At 38.0% G+C, this 17,380-nt stretch overlaps 1 protein-coding gene across 1 annotated transcript in view; it reads left to right on the top strand.

The window, feature by feature from the left end:
* C9 (complement C9) overlaps positions 1-17,380 on the top strand; it is a 42,979-nt gene that overhangs the window by 7,629 nt on the left and 17,970 nt on the right. The window contains exons 2-4 of the mRNA XM_070041083.1: positions 11,180-11,288; positions 11,679-11,823; positions 12,058-12,205. Coding sequence (XP_069897184.1) covers positions 11,180-11,288; positions 11,679-11,823; positions 12,058-12,205 — 402 coding nt within the window. The remainder of the gene's footprint in view (positions 1-11,179; positions 11,289-11,678; positions 11,824-12,057; positions 12,206-17,380) is intronic.

The following is a 17,380-nucleotide window of genomic DNA, read 5'->3' as shown; positions in this document are numbered from 1 at the left end:
GTGTCCTGGAGTGTGAGTTGCTGCTGATGTTTTGTTTTTTTGTTTTTTTTTTTTTTGTTTTGTTTTGAAGCTGGAATCTTCTCTTTATGTCAGGATAGCTCTTGCTTTAATGCATCTCTAGGCCAGAGTTAGACCTCCTGCCATCTTGATGTACATTATTTTGATTTAAGAAGTGTTTTCCAGGAGCTGGGAATGTAGCTTAGTGGTAGAGTGCTTGCCTAGCATGCATGAAACCCTGGGTTCGATTCCTCAGTACCATATAAACAGAAAAAGCCGGAAGTGGTGTTGTGGCTCACGTGATAGAGTGCTAGCCTTGAGCACAGAGAGGTTCAAGGACAGTGCCAGGTCCAGTTCAAGCTCCAGGACTGGCAAAAAAACAAAAACAAAACAAAAAACAGAAATGTTTTCCAAGCTTAAGTTGAAACACTGGGAGATATATTGTCCTTGACAAACACATTTCATCAGAGAATCCAGGAAGTTATTTTTTTACAAACACTGGCTCAGTTTAATGACTTACCAGAGTAAGGGCGGGTGGTGAATGTTGAACACATGAAGCAGTTCTTGGGCTGTAAGGATTATCTGCTGAGTGAGTTAAAAAAGCTGAGGAAATGGTACTGAGCTCAGAAGAGTGAAAGGCAGAAGGAGTCATTCAAGATCACTTCCCTACTATTTATGCAGTATAATTATTTCAATAATGTGTTTTTGGCATAACTTGTCATTGTCTCCTATAAATCCCTGAGTTCTGCTTTTATTGTGCCTCCAGGTGTCAGACACCTGATGCAATAAATACAAAGCAGCCAGGTGCCAACACAATTTTCAGTTTACTTTTGCCTCATTTGGCATCATTTATCTGTAAGCATAATGTAAGCAAGCTTAATCTGTAAGCAAGAATTGATGGATATTACCTGAGAAAGTCACATCAAAAACATAAATTGCATTCTTGTTAATTCATTGGATCTCAAAATATCTAAAAGTCATCAGGCTGGTACATACCCAAATTCTTGAAGAAGCTATAAATGCTTAAAACAATGAGGAAAGGACCAAACCACACTGAACTAACAGTACAAAGATGTAGATAGCAGTCTAACTTGGAATAAGTAGCACAATTCTCCATTCTGATTTTCCATCTATAAAGCAAAACTAATTATATTTAACTTTATTACTTAAAGATGGGATAAAGTTTTAATGGGAAATTGAGCTAAGATATTTGTCCAGTAAGACAAATTCAAAGTTCCATTTAATCACAAATATTTGTGAGTGTTATGGGTTGAATTGTGTATTTCACAAAATCAACACCTTGAAGTCCTAGCCCTCTGTTAATTTAATTGTATTTGTAGTTAATGTATTAAAGAGTTAAGTAAAAATTAATTAATATGAACCTTAATTCAATAAAACTAGTGTCATTACATACAAAGGAACTTGGTATATGGAAAAAGAAGACATGTGAAAAGAAGACTTCTGAGTAGATTGGCATGTAAACCAAGGAGTGGAGGCCACACAACAAATTGTCTCTACTCCACCTGATCCTACTCTCCAAACTGTAGGGAAAAAATGTATGTTGTTTTAGTTGCCAAAATAAGTAATATAATGAGCAATAATATAATATGATGAGTATAATAAAACACGGGATGTAAGTATAGCTCTCGGGGCCACTGGAATTGGTAAACATTTTCTGTTATTGTAAAGGTGATGTTCAGAGTGGCTATAGTTAGATAAGTCAGGTAATGAGTACATTTCTTTTTGGACAATGTCTTCCCTTCCCTCACTCTCTCCCATTTTTTCCCTCCTATCCCACTCTCAAGTTGTGTAGTTCATTTTTAACATAGTATCTAGTGAGTTCCACTGCTACATTTGTTCACCCATTGTCCCTTCATTTCAGGGTCCCATTTACAGATAAGTGAAAAAATAAGACAAAAAGAAAACAAAACCAACAATGAAGAAAAAGACCTCTTGTTTCCATTTCCTGAAGTTCATTTTGATAATTATTACTTTCTATATTCAGATGCACACAGGCATTTTGCCTTTGTGTTCTCCCCGTAGGAACATCATCCTTTGGTCTCACTGTGTGTGAATGCTTAGAGTCCTGTGTAAGTTATCATATCCCAGTGTATTTTAGATCTATGGTAAGCACTTTCTTGTGGGAAATGGTAGATCATTCAGGGACTGAAATCACATCAAATCCAGGAGGGCAATAAAAAGATCAAAGATAAAAACATAGTGTTTTTCACTAAGTACTTTGTACAAGTCAATCCCTTAAGGAAAAGAGTCCTTAAGTAAGAAATTAAGAAGGAGGGGCTGGAGCTGATATTCGACAAAGGAACCAAAGACATACAATGGAAGAAACACAGCCTCTTCAACCACTGGTGCTGGGAAAACTGGGCGGCCACATGCAGAAAACTAAAAGTGGACCCCAGCCTATCACCATGCACCAACATCAACTCAAAATGGATTAAAGACCTTAACATTAAACCTGAATCTCTGAAACTACTGCAGGACAGAGTAGGAGAGACACTTGAACTAATAGGCACAGGAAGGAACTTCCTGAACAGAGTCCCAGGGTCACAACAAGTTGGAGAGAGACTCGACAAATGGGACTACCTTAAAATAAAAAGCTTCTGCACAGCTAAATCTATCACAACCAAGCTAGAAAGACAACCAACTAATTGGGAAAAAATATTTACCAGCAATATATCAGACAAGGGGTTAACATCCTGTATATACAGGGAACTCAAGAAACTAATCCCTCCCAAACCTAACAAACCAATTACTAAATGGGCAAGGGAACTAAAGAGGGACTTCTCAGATGAAGAAATAAAAATGGCAAAGAAACACATGAGGAAATGTTCATCATCCCTGGTGGTGAAGGAAATGCAAATAAAGACGGTGAAGGAAATGCAAATAAAGACAACCCTGAGATACCACCTTACCCCAGTCAGAATGTCCCACATCCACAAATCAGCCAACGAAAAATGCTGGAGGGGATGTAGAGAAAGAGGAACCCTATTACACTGCTGGTGGGAATGTACACTTATACAACCACTTTGGAAAGCAGTCTGGAGGGTCCTTAGAAAACTAAAGATTGACCTCCCTTACTACCCAGTCATACCACTTCTAGGCATCTACCCTGAACAACAGGAACCAATATACAAGGACACGTGCACCTCCATGTTTATTGCAGCACTGTTCACAATAGCTAGGATATGGAAACAACCCAGATGCCCCACCACAGATGAATGGATCCAAAAATTGTGGTATCTATACACAATGGAATATTATGCAGCCATTAGAAATGACAAAATAATGGCATTTGCAGGGAAATGGATGGAGCTAGAAGGAATCATGTTGAGCGAGGTAAGCCAAGAGCAAAGAGACAAACAGTACATGGTCTCCCTGATAAGTGGATGCTAAATCCAAAATGTTAGGTGATACGACAAAATTAACAGGACTTAAGAAACAAAGAACTCCCTCTCATCTGGTCAAACCACTACTAAATATCCCCATGCTGCTGATCACATGTATGGTGTATATGTGTACACCGTTATATGTTATAGACTGTGATAGACAATTTGCTCCAGAAAAGTTAGAATGAACTTGTGACTTTAAATGAGCATCATTATTCCACAATACTGTGAAATTTGGGAAATTATGTAATCACTTAATCACAATTTAAAAAAAAAGAACCTCGGGGAAGGTAGGAAAGGAAGGGATGGTAGGGGGAAAACAATGGAGGGGGTAACAATGCTCAGTAGGAAGTGTATTCATTACCTTACTCATGTAACTGTAACCCTCTGTATAGTATCTTTACAATAAAAAATTTTTTTTAAAAAGAAGGAGGGGCTGGGAAGGTGGCTCAGTGGTAGAGCGCTTGCCTTGCATGCATGAGGCTCTGGGTTTGATTCCTCAGCACCACATAAGCAAAAAGTAAAAAGCCGGAAGTGGCGCTGTGGCTCAAGTGGTAGAGCGCTTGCCTTGAGCTGAAGAGCTGAGGGACAGCGCCCAGAGTTCAGGCCCCATGACCAGACCCCCCCCCAAAAAAAAAAAGAAATTAAGAAGGAAGTGAATAAATATATCCACAGTCAACATGTGACTATTATTAATGCAATGAGCAATAGAGAAGAGTCTACAGGCAATGCCAGCCTCCCTGAAGTAAGGTCTACTCAGTTCCTTGTGCACAGATAAATAGCCCTTCTCCTAAGCACCCATCACTGGCTGGGTTCTAGGTTTAGCCCACAGAGGACTGTGGCTCACTCTTGAATATTTACAATGGGTTTGACCTATCATGAATGACCTCTCATTTATGGAAGATGAACAGAATAACAGGTAAAAAAGATAAAGATACTATGGCATTGGTCAGAAACCACCAAGATAGCAATCACTGTACAGAAAAATGAAACAAAATACTGACCCAATCATCTAATAGATGAGAACAGACAATTCAGTTCAAGGTAACAGGAAAAATACAAAAAAGATCCATAGAGATGTTAATAGATAAAACTTAATGTAATTCCTGAAACCGGTGATTGAGCCCAGATCAATGACAAGTTTAAGCCAATAGTGGCTTCAAGTTTAGGTAACATTGACATGATGAGCCCCACACCTACATGAATTTCACCCTTCAGTTATCGTGGATTTGTACGAGGTGTTATCAAGCGGTATATCCCAGCATTGTTTGAACATGAGAATCATCCAAGTGCCTTAGAAAAACATGGACACTTAAAACCCATCCTTAGCTGGGTTTAATTAGCATGAAATGGACATCACAATTTATTCCTATATTCATTTTATTTTATTAATTTACTTATTTATTGTGGTGCTAGGGAATAATCCCAAGAATGTGTGCATGCTAGGCAAACTCCCAACTGCAGAGCTACATTCCCAGTCCAAATTCCTATTTCAAATAGGTGAACGTTATAATATGCTACCACTACACTGAGACTTATTGTAGAGGACATAGAATGTAACTGTCATTGCCTTTTGAGACTGGTCATTTCCAGACAGGCTTTCCTTCCCTGGATAGTTCCTAACAGAGAATTTCTCAGGCATGTGATTCAGATATGCATTAGTATTTCTTCTAGCAAAGCAGATTCTTCTCAGAGTTTTGGGAGCCTATTTAATATACATGCTATATATACATATATATATATATATATATATATATATATATATATATATATACACTGGACCTAGGGCTTGAACCTGAGTTTGAACTCAGGGCCTGAGCACTGTCCCTGAGCTTTGTGTGCTCAAGGCTAGCACTCTACCACTTTGAGCTATGGCTCAAATAAGGAGTCTTGTAGACTTTCTTGCCTGGGCTGGCTTTGAACCATAATCCTCATCTCAGCCTCCTGAATAGCTAGGATTACTATGTAAATGACCAGCACCCATCTTATGTAATATATTTTAACCTGTACTTTTAGAATCCAAACAGGACTCCTGATATTCTGGATGATGTAGACAAAATTCAGGCCTACAAGAATGGCATCTCCAGTTATGGAGGCTTCCTTAGTAACAGACAAATATATATATATATATATATATATATATATATATATATATATACATATATATATATGTATTAAACATACTGTTCAGAGGGGTTGCAGTTACATGAGTAAGGTAATGAGTACATTTCCTATCAAGCATTGTTACCCCCAGCTTTGTTTTTCCCCTACCATCCCTTCCCTCCCCACCTCCCCAACTCCTCCCTCCCCTCACCCTCAGTTGTAAAGTTCATTTTCAACATAGTGCCTGGTACATCTTGTGTTACAATGGGTCAACCGTAACAGACAAGTTTTGCATAAAAAACTATATGGGTGGCTCATCAGGAGAACATATGGAAAGAATTAAAAATATAGCTTTGTCCAAGACTATATGGGCAAGAAATACCCTTATTTTTATCTTTCACTTAATTACCACTTCCCAAGATCTATGTTTCGTGTATTTCATATGCAAGCTGAATACAACCTGAAAGTTCCCAATCTCAGTGTGTGTAAGCTAATGCCATTAGGTTGGGGGAATCACAAATTTTGGTTTGGTTTGTTATTTTGAACACTGTTGTATCTCCCCTGCTTGGCTAATAATAGCCAATTAACAAATATCTGTTGAATGCATGAATGGGGGAATAAATTAGTTAACTGAAATGTGTCTTTGCCAAGGTATTTATGAGATAGGGAATAAAACATGATGCTCTAGCAACACTATACACAGAAAAATACTATACCAAGATGGTTCTCAGGAGATAAAAGTCAATATGTCCAAGATAAATCAGTGTGGTGAGTAAGAAATGGAACAGGTAAAGACCTGAAGATATTGGAAAATGGCTCTTCTTGAAGTTACATTTGATGTTGCTAAAACGTAGGTGAAAAAAAGGGAAGCTGGAAAGTTGGGAAAGGAATATGTGTATAGAGATATCTAGGTCAAGTGTTGTTAGGTTTATATTCTAACTATAACAAATGGCCACACACTTAGGGGCTTAAATCAAGTTTATCATTTCTCCTGTCTGAAATATCAGAAATGTGAAGTTGGTCTCACTGGGCAAAATCAAAGTGCCAGCCAGGCTGAATTCCTTAATGGGTGCTCTAGAGAGGAATCAGTTACCTTGAATTCCCAGATGCTGGACCTGTCTGTGTCTCTTGATCCACAGAACCATTCTTACATCTTCAGAGCCAGCATTTGTAAGTGAGTTGAATCATTCTTCATGTCTTCAATTTCTTCATATCTTCTGTCTTTACACTTCATCGAATCCCTTTTAAGGAAGGCTGATTAGAATCAGCCTACCCTAAACACCAGATAATCTTCCATTAATCATATGTGCAATGCCTTTGGCCATGTGAGTTCAACACAGAGACAAAGGATTCTGGATACCTTTGGGAATCATTGTTTATACCATTCTAGAAAAAGTTGGGCTTTGTTACAACAGCGGTCAGCAACTAAAAAAGGGCTTTCAGGGGCTAAAGACTGAGTTCAAATGGGAGAGTGCATTCTAGCAAATGTAAAACCCTGAGTTCTAAACCCAGTACTACATGAGTGGTTTCAGAAGGGAACGGTAACATCACATTTGTATTTCTAAACCATCCTCTGGAAGTGTTATACAAACTAAGAAAAAAAATGACTGCATTCATCTAGGAAATACAGTAAGTGTAGACTAGAGAAGCGTCCGGAAGACATGAAGAAGGTAGGATTGTTTGGAGAGTTTCTTTGTAAGATGTTCTGCAACAGGACATAAAGGGGATCCAAATAGGGAAAGAAGAAATAAAACTCTCCCTCTTTGCAGATGACATGATCTTGTATTTAAAGAATCCCATAGACTCCACTCCCAAATTACTCAAGCTGATTCAAAACTTTGGCAAAGTAGCAGGTTATAAAATTAACCCCCAAAAATCAATGGCTTTTCTGTATGCCAACAATGAGAAAAGTGTGGCTGAAATTAGGAAAGCAACTCCATTTGTAATAGCCCCACAAAAAATAAAATACCTAGGAATTAACTTAACTAAAGAAGTGAAGGACCTCTATGATGAAAACTTTAAAATCTTGAAAAAGGAAATCAACAAAGAACTAAAAAAATGGCAAAGCCTCCCATGCTCCTGGATTGGAAAGATTAACATCGTGAAAATGGCAATACTTCCCAAGGCTACCTACAAATTCAACGCAATACCTATCAAAATTCCAACCTCATTCTTCAAGGAAAGAGAAGAGGCAATCCAAAAATTCATATGGAACAATAAAAGACCCAGAATAGCAAAAACGCTCCTCAACGGAAAGAACACTGCTGGAGGAATATCAATACCAAATTTCAAACGCTACTATAAAGCCATAGTAATCAAAACAGCTTGGTATTGGCATAACAACAGACCTCAGGACCAATGGAATAGAATTGAAAACCCAGAAATGAACCTACAGACCTATAGCCATCTAATCTTTGATAAGGGAGCTAAAACAATAGAATGGAACAAAGACAGCCTCTTCAGTAAATGGTGCTGGCAAAATTGGTTAACTACATGTAGAAAACTAAAGCTAGATCCTTATATATCACCCTGCACCAGAATCAATTCCAAATGGATCAAAGACCTTGAACTCAAAGCAGACACTCTGAAAACATTACAGGATGGAATAGGAGAAACCCTAGGTCTCCTTGGCTCAGGCCGAATTTTTTGAATAGAGACCCAGAAACACAACAAATCAAAGAAAGGTTGGACAAATGGGATTGCATAAGGTTGCAGAGCTTCTGCAGGGCAAATGACATAGCTAGCAAGATCAATAGAAAGCCCACGGATTGGGAGAAGATCTTTACTAGCCATACAACGGACAAGGGTCTCATATCTAAAATATACTTGGAACTCAAAAAATTAAACCCCCCAACAACAAATCCTCAAAGAAACAACTGCCCAATAAATAAGTGGGTGAAAGACTTAAAGAGAAGCTTCTCTGAAGAAGAAAGAAGGATGGCCAATAGACACATGAAGAAATGTTCAACATCCCTAGCCATAAAAGAAATGCAAATCAAAACAACATTGAGATATCACCTCACCCCAGTTAGAATGGCAAAAATCAAGAACTCTAACAACAACAGATGCTGGAGGGGATGTGGACAGAAAGGAACCTTACTTCATTGTTGGTGGGAATGTAAACTTGTTCAACCACTTTGGAAAGCAGTATGGAGGTCCCTCAAAAGACTTCACATAGATCTCCCCTATGACCCAGTAATCCCACTTTTGGGCATTTACCCAAATGTTTACAAACAAGACCACACTAAAGCTACTAGCAAAACTATGTTTATTGCAGCATTATTTACCATAGCTAAGATATGGAACCAACCCAGATGTCCCTCAGCAGATGAATGGATCAAGAAAATGTGGTATATATACACAATGGAATTCTATGCCTCCATCAGAAAGAATGACATTGCCCCATTTGTTAGGAAATGGAAAAACTTGGAAAAAGTTATATTAAGTGAAGTAAGCCAGGCCCAAAGAAACATAGGTCCCATGGTTTCCCTTATTTGCAATATCTAGTATAGGTATGAGTCAAGCGGAAAAGGTCAGATAATGTGAGGTCAGGAAAATGAACCCTTAGATATGTATTTTAATGTTTTTTTCTTTCATGCATGTGTTTCTAACGCATTTATAAGATTATTTCTTTGTTGCTTTGTATGTCCCTCCCCCACAGTATAACCCCTGCTTTCACTATATTTGATGTCAGTATAACTTGTGGAGGAGATGGGGAAAAACCAGTTGTTTAAGGATACAGGTGGACCTGTTGCAACAATGAGAAGTACAAGTTATCATGTCCAAAACGAGCTTTACAATGTCGGTGGGGGGAGGGGGGAAGGAGAAGGATTGGGATTGGGGGGAAGGGGGGAGGCTGGGAAGGGATGTGAAGGGTAAACAAAAGGAGGAGGGTGCAATGCTTGGTAAGAAATGTACGCATTCTCCTGCCCATGTAATTGTAACCCGTCTGTACAGTATGTTCACAAATAAAATAATATAAAAAAAAGATGTTCTGCAACAGGTTTTATTGTGGATTAAATGTCAGAGATGAGGATGAGGAAATACAGAATTCAACGAATAACACCTACATCTCTAACTAGGGTAACTGCATAAATGAAGGAGCAGATTTGAAAGCAAAGGAAAAATAATGATTGCCTTATGGAATATGTTGAGTTCAATAGAGCTCATGAAGATATCCAAGTACAGATGTCCAATTAGGAATTATATCCAAAACTTAAAGCTTTAAAATAAATGTCTGGACTAAAGGTTCATCTATGGGATATCATCCACACACACCAAAACTCTGGGTAAAGCATGGCGGAGAGAGAAACAAAGACGATGACAGAAGCTTAATGAAAACACTACACTTGGAGGACTAAAGGAACCTTCTCACAGCAATAGTATACTGAGCAGAGAAGAAAGAGGATGTGAAAGAGGTGTCCAGTGTCACTCTGTAAGGAGTGGCCACTGCATCAAATGTTGTAAGAAAGTTGCAGCCGGAAGTCATCAACGAGTTCAGCAAAAGCGTTAACAGGAGAGGAAGGTTGAGAAGTGAGCAAGAGGTATGAGTGAAAGATCAATTGCAGAAGATTTGTTCAAGACACTAGGCTAAAAGTAGAGGATTTAGAAATAGTTAAAGATGAATGGAGGAGATGAAGGCTTAGGCAGGGATGAGAAAGGAGTATAAATATATTAATAGCAATTCCTTTAAGATGTGTTATTGTGAGGGGAAGAGGGAGAAAATAGGATTAGGGAGAGGTATTAACTGTTCATTGATTAAATTGCTGAGTGTCACCGATTTGAACACATTGCATGACAAATGGGAGGAACTGTTTGGGATGGGGAGTTGAACATGGAGAACGTATTCGGCTGATCAGAGTCCTAAAATGGAGGGACTGGCAAAACCTGAGCATCTCCCTGGTACAAAGACGCTTCAGGGTACTAGGTCAAGGGAATAAAGTCAGGGTGTTTGTAGGATTCTTGTTTGGGATTTTTTTTAGGAGGGGCGTTTCTCTTTTCTGTCAAAGGGATAATTATTCAAGATGCTTCTGTGATTAGAAGAAATCCAAATGGTGAGCCAAGAGAGAAAATTCAAAACCAGAAAAATGCCACTGGGTGCCATGTCTGGAGTGGGAGGGTAAGCAAAAAATGCCAAAGTATTTGATACTAAAACTCAGAAAACTCACAGTTAAGTGAGTTAAGTGGAATGTGAAGTGGTAGTGAGTCCACTTTTACAGAATATATATATAGAATCCTGGAAAGGAGAAACCTAATGTATGAGGCGCTGGGTAATAGGACTGGCTGACTTGGCTTGCTCAAATCTGCAAGACAGCCAGCCAGTTGCAGGTTTTGCCAGATTCCCAGGCAAAGGAGATGCACCAAAAAAGAAAAGTGAAATATCATTTCACTGAAAATGTAATAATAATCGCTGTCAAACATCTGCCAGGACACATTGTTAGTTTTCTTCATCCTCCTATGATTGTTGTTGGGTTAAAAATTAGAGTATAATAAACAAAAATATGAGTTGAAATACAAAGCAGCATATAATTATTTGTTAGTTGGGATCTAAGTAAAAGGATCAGTAGCATGATTTGGAAAGGGGAATAGAGGTAAAAGGAAATGGGGTGGTTTGTGAAGACTTTTTGGTTCCCATGATGGTTATTATAAACTGTGTTTTGTGGTCTTTATGATAGCCCATCGCCAATGCAAGAAAATGATTATCCATGGTCTATAGACCCTATCGACTGTAGAATGAGCCCCTGGAGTGAGTGGTCCCTGTGTGATCCTTGCCTCAAACAAAGGGTGAGTATTCATCTCCACTCCTCCCGACCTCCCCAGTGGGAAACTGGATTTCTAATATCTCCAGGAAAATGATGATGCATCCAGGGGTCCCCACAACCAAGAAAGAAAGTTAACTATTGCTATGTTTGTGGGTAACACGACAAACAATGCCAAATGTTATACAGCAGATTGAATGTCATGAGAACTCATCTGTGCAAGAGACTCTAAAAACTTCGACTTTAAATAACTCCCATGGCTGCTTCTGTCACTTCTCTGATAAAACTATGGGTTCATTTGGGGTGTATTTTAGGCACCGTGGGGGAAGTTGGCTACAATGGTGTGAGTGTTGTTTTAGATTGCCATCTTTCTTTGACATTCGCCAGTCTAACCTTTCCAGCTGGCTTTGTGCAGTTTCGCTCAAGAAGCATTGAAGTCTTTGGACAATTTAATGGGAAACGTTGCCACGATGCCCTGGGAGATAGACAAGCATGTGTGCCCACTGTGGCTTGCATGGAAGCCAAGGATGGTTGTGGAAATGACTTTCAATGTGGTACAGGTAATCTTGTCTCTCCAATTGCTCCCTGTGGGCTTCTTGGTGCTAAAAACACCATCATGTCTCTAGCAACACATTTCCAACTGTCCAGCAAGGGCATCTATCTATTCTATTCTGCAAAGAGATTTAAAATGGGTTTGCCTGATACATTGCCTGCCATGTTAAAGAACATGAGAGACCATGAAAGAAAGAGACAACTTATATTTGATGTAGTATCCTTGCTCATTTTGATCACAGGCAGGTGCATAAAGAGGCGACTTCTGTGTAATGGTGACAATGACTGTGGAGACTTTTCAGATGAGGATGAATGTGACAGTGACCCCCGTCCACCCTGCCGTGACCGAGTGGTAGAGGAGTCTGAGCTGGCACGAACAGCAGGCTTTGGGTTTGTATTTCACTTGGACTTTTTAGGATGAAAATGAGTAGAGAGATAGAGAGGATCTCCAACTCCCTCACTGTCAGAGGCATGAAAGATTTTATCCCGTGAGTACAGCTTATATGACCTTTGGGTTTAGATTCTCTCTGAATGACATTTGAGCCCAAAACAAATATATGTCTTGGGTTACTTTTTCTAAACTGCTTGGCCTCCGGAGGGGACAAGATGATCAGGGCATTACTTCTCAGTCCAAGTGGATGTGAAATATCTCATGTACAAACCGCAGGAAGACCACAACAACACTGTCATGACATTTTAACATTTGGAATGGAATCATCCACAGTGGGTCTAGAAATCTGATTGGAATACTTGGTTCCCAGGAAGGTCATCACTCAATGGAACTTCCTTTAGATGGATACCCAGAAATCCATATATTTCAGAATGTTTCAGCATTCTGGAATTAACCCAGAAAGAATGGGATCAGAAGAGGAGTGCTGATGCCAGATGGTGGTAGTATTGAGATTCTACTTCTCTCGTTCTCCATATAAAATGTATGGGCTCTAAACAGGTGACTGACTGTGTGCTTGAGATCCTGGAGTTTAACACTCAGGACTATACAGGATAGACACTACGCTGCAGTATAGTGCTCTGGAATTGGGAAAATGACAAAAATGTGAGGCTCTGTTCTATTCTGTTCCATATAGTCATAGTGCATCTCAAGGATGGCAGAAGTGATGCAGTTCTATTTCACCACCTTTAATGTAATGTGTCTTTTTACTCTAATAGTTTCAGTGCCTACTTTGTGAATTAAATGTTTAGAGGGACACACATAGGTGGATTAAGTAATGAGTAAAAATTTATACGTATGGATTTTTAAATAGTGACAACTGACAACAAGTAAGAATAATTAATTTCCTATAATAGCTTCAGAGACAGAACATGGAATGGGGTGGAGAAGAAGGAAGAATATGGAGGAGATGGAAAGAGCAAAGACTGATATATGGGTTAAGATAGGGGTTCTTAACCAGGGGTGATTCCTCCCCAGGAAACATATGGAAATATCTACAGACCATATTGATTGTCATAATATGAGGACAGAGGAGTTGGTGCTACTGGCAGGGAGTGAGTAGAGATCAGAGGTGACATTAAACATCCTACAACACACAGGGCATCTGACCCAAAATGCCGGTAGTGCTGAGAGCTCAATACCAAGGCACTACAAGTTCCAGATATTAAATCTTTGTATCAGGATTTGCTAACATGAAGATGTCTCCCCTCTCTTGGCCAGATGAAACTTCTACTTTTTTTTAAAGTTATAGAAATAGGATAACTTTGAACATGCCAATTTATAAGTACAATGTATTGTGATCTATATCACTCTTCTCATCATTTTCCCCATCCCTCCCAACCTCATTCCTCCCGTCAATTTTCATAATTTCAAAGGCTATGCATTGAGTATTATGACTGCATTTTCCACCTCTTTCTCTCTTCATTTTTCTGCTCCCCTCCTTTTAACCTCCTTCCACACTTGTAAAGTATCAGTTTTCAGTCATTTATTTTGTTGGAATTGAGTTCATTTTTTTTTTCTAAGGAATTATACCACTTGACTTCTCCCCTGAAAATGCTGTACTTCATTTAATACATTTGTATGCACTTACATACAAACCTACATGTGTTTACTTGTATACTTATAAATAGATCTCCTTTCCACCTATGAGAGAAAACTTTCTTCTACTTCTTTAATCAAAATAAAAACAAAATTCTAGGATATCAAGCACCTGAAAACAGATAGAGTATTTCATCATACTTAATTCACTTCATAAAGCCATGTACAATAAGCATTTAGATATTACCCACAATGCCTTGAGAATTGACTCAAATGGATTTTCCTGGTCCTTGACTTGGGCAGTGCCCCTTACTAAATGGCTACAAGCAGTCTGGACTTGTCCAAAACCTGACAACCAAATCACTGCCGGCTTGAATGAGCCACCACTCCTTTTTTGCTTTCTCAGAAAGATATTGTCTGTTTATAGTAAAGCCCATTGCTATTTTATTTTGCTTTATTTGGGGGCCAAGAAAACAATTTTATCTTTAATCTCAACAAAGGAGCTTGAAGCAGGGGATTATTTATTCTCATTCATTGTAAAGCTGTATTTCATCCTATAGGAAAAAACTACAAAACTTTTGGCCACTACGCAGGAAAAAAACAATCATTCATAATCTGTTGGTCTCCTTTGTTGGGAAAAGAAAAATTTGTTAGATAGCATTTGCCAAAGTATTTCCTAATGAGACATCCCAGCATGCTGGCAAGGAACCCTGAGATACCTCAGGCTCTACCGCAGTCAGGGTTGGTGTTGGGGAAGATCCCAGAGCTGAGCCTTCAAGCTAAGAAGAGGGGACCCAGCCACAGAAAAAGGCAGCTGCAGAAGCGGCCCTGATAGAATCAATCCATCAACATTTTTTTAAAATTACATGTCCTGTTACTAGAGCAAAAGTGTGTTACAAATTTAGCTTTCAAAAAGCCCATTGTTCCTTGCACAAAACCTTCTTGCACATCTCATCTCTATAAAGTGTAACAATACTGTGAGGTGGTGGAAGGATCTTTTATATTCATTTTGCCCACAAAATTACACATTCTTTCATTCTCGTTATATTCATGTTGCAAACAATAACTGAATGAGGTCATTGTTTTAATATGTGGAAATGCAGCTAAAACTGTATTTTCCTACCACATTACCTTATCTCTCTCTTTTTTATGTTTTTTTTTTCTTTTTGCTTATGTGGTGCTAAGGAATTGAACCCAGGGCCTCATGTACGCAAGGCAAGCGCTCTACCACTGAGCCACCTTCCCAGCCCTACCTTACCTGCCTCTTTAAAACCTTCATCTATATGTCCTACAGACCACTCTAGAGTCCAAAAGTCAGTATGTTATCTACAAAACAAAGCTAGCTTTAAATAAATTACACTCCTGAAATAATCATTTATTACCCATATAGGAGTATAAATTCCTCATTGATATTTCAGGAGAACAACATGGAAGGTTGTATTTATTACAACCTTTAAAACTACTGATATTAAATATTTATTATTATAAATCCCCATTGCTTTTATATAGAACTGGGTACTTCATGTGAAGGAATAAACAACCATCTCATAGCAATATGCTTTTAAACTGCTCCAGTTCAGTGGATAAACTCAGTGAATCCTATCTGCAACCACATGGAGTCGGATTCTTTTGAATAGGAAAATCCCAAGAGCTTCATGTAATTAACTAATATTTTTATTTAAAGAAATATCTCACACAAAGTAGTATGCCAGGAAGATTCAGTTGTATCACAAATCTTTCAGCCTCTTACAGGCATCTGAAATCCCCCAGACATGTTTAGGAAAACTTTCCAACCCATCTTGCATTCATCATCAAAAAAAAAAAAAAAAGACAACCCCATAAATCCAAACCAGCTGTAAATGATGTACAATATGCAAGGAATTACTTTTTGTGTGATCTAAGCATAACACCACGTGTGTGAAGGGAGCTCTCTTGCCAGTTTACTTGGCAAACTGGAGCTACTTATGGTTCTAGATGCAGGTGTGGAAGCAAGTACGTCTAGGTCATGCCAAAGAGCACACTTTAAAAAAAAAAAACTTCTCAGATGATTACTTTCTGTCCATGAGAAATTTTCCTATTTCTAGGCAGAAAAAAACTTGGCTCACTCAAGGCTAGCCTGGATGTCTCTGTAGGAGTGGAATTGAGTCAAAAGTCTTTGAAACATCTCTTCCTTAGTTGTGCTGTAGGCTGTGGATCAGCTTCATTGTTAACCTTCCAGATGAATCCAGCTAAATCCATCAATTTGCAGTTCTATACAGTAATAACCTTAGATCGAAGGTATGCTTGCTTTGGGGTATAGAGAACTTCTACAAGGGAAAATACGGTAAGTTTAAAGCAACTGTTTCTCAACTAATAACTTTTAACTAACTACACATTTTCAACTTCTACATGTACTTTTCTTTTCATAAAATTGAAAGACCTCAACTGCATTCAAGTTGCTGTGCCCATTCTTTCTTCTATTTTGTACATTTCCCTCTATAAGGAAAGTCACCTCTGATTTTACTACAGGACTGAAAAGCCAAGACCCATCTCCAAATCTGGGTACTCTGATGCTCTGGAAATTAAACAGTCTCTAATGTTTTTTAATCCTAAATATTGAAAGATGACCTAATCAAGTGGAAGGAGCTCATTGTTCGAGTGCTTACATGACACTAGATAATAATAAATAAACCAATCAGTAAACAAACAAACAAATAAACGCATGTTAGTCAATTGTGGGTTAATAGACCATGAAAATAAAAGAACAGCATCCAATCTTTTTTCACATTGTTTTTATTTTTTAAATTGTAGTACAAGGGCATTATCAGTCAACACAAGTACAGGGCATCTTGGCAAATGTCATCCCTTTCATCATTCTCCTTGTGTGCAATCTTTTTTGCTAAATAACTCAGAAAAATATTAAAAATTTGGTAGTATTTTATGATAAAATTCCTCTATTTGTGCCTACTTATTCCTTTAAATAAAGTTTATCATCATTCATACCTGTAAAAATGAAAAGAAGTAATAGCATTGACACTGAACTCTGGATCATCCTAGATTATTAACATTCATCCCTGAACGCAGAAACTTATCTGCTAATTTCAGTTTAATAGTTAATATTTTTAGCCCGATACTAGATCTTCAGGCTTAAAGTCTCTTCAGAAAGGTTATTTTTGGTGGGCAATGTTAGATAGTTAATTTTATCTGCACTTCAGCCTTGAAAAAGATATTCACATATCACTTCTTTTCCTTTAAAGTTGAACCATAATGTTTAGCTTCTTTGTGGATTCACAATGTATTAAATTATACTATTTATATGAACATAGTTTTAAAGCTAATTCTTGACAATAAGATTTTGACTATTTTTCTTACATTATAAATGGGTATTGATAAACCATCTACACTCTAATAAATTTCTCTAGAAGTCAATATCTAGACTTATAATCTATCTCATAAGAGTTAAAAACCTGGTTTAAAGCAATTGATAAACTAATGTTTTTAAAAATATTTTTATTGTAAAAATGCTCTACAGAGGGGTTACAGTTACATGAGTAAGGTAATTAATTTATTTCTTATTAAACTAATGCTTTTATGTCAAG

Source organism: Dipodomys merriami, unplaced genomic scaffold (assembly GCF_024711535.1).
Source record: "Dipodomys merriami isolate MVZ:Mamm:240054 unplaced genomic scaffold, mDipMer1.0.p SCAF_30, whole genome shotgun sequence".
NCBI lineage: Eukaryota > Metazoa > Chordata > Mammalia > Rodentia > Heteromyidae > Dipodomys > Dipodomys merriami.
This window is presented reverse-complemented; position numbering and strand designations above follow the sequence as displayed.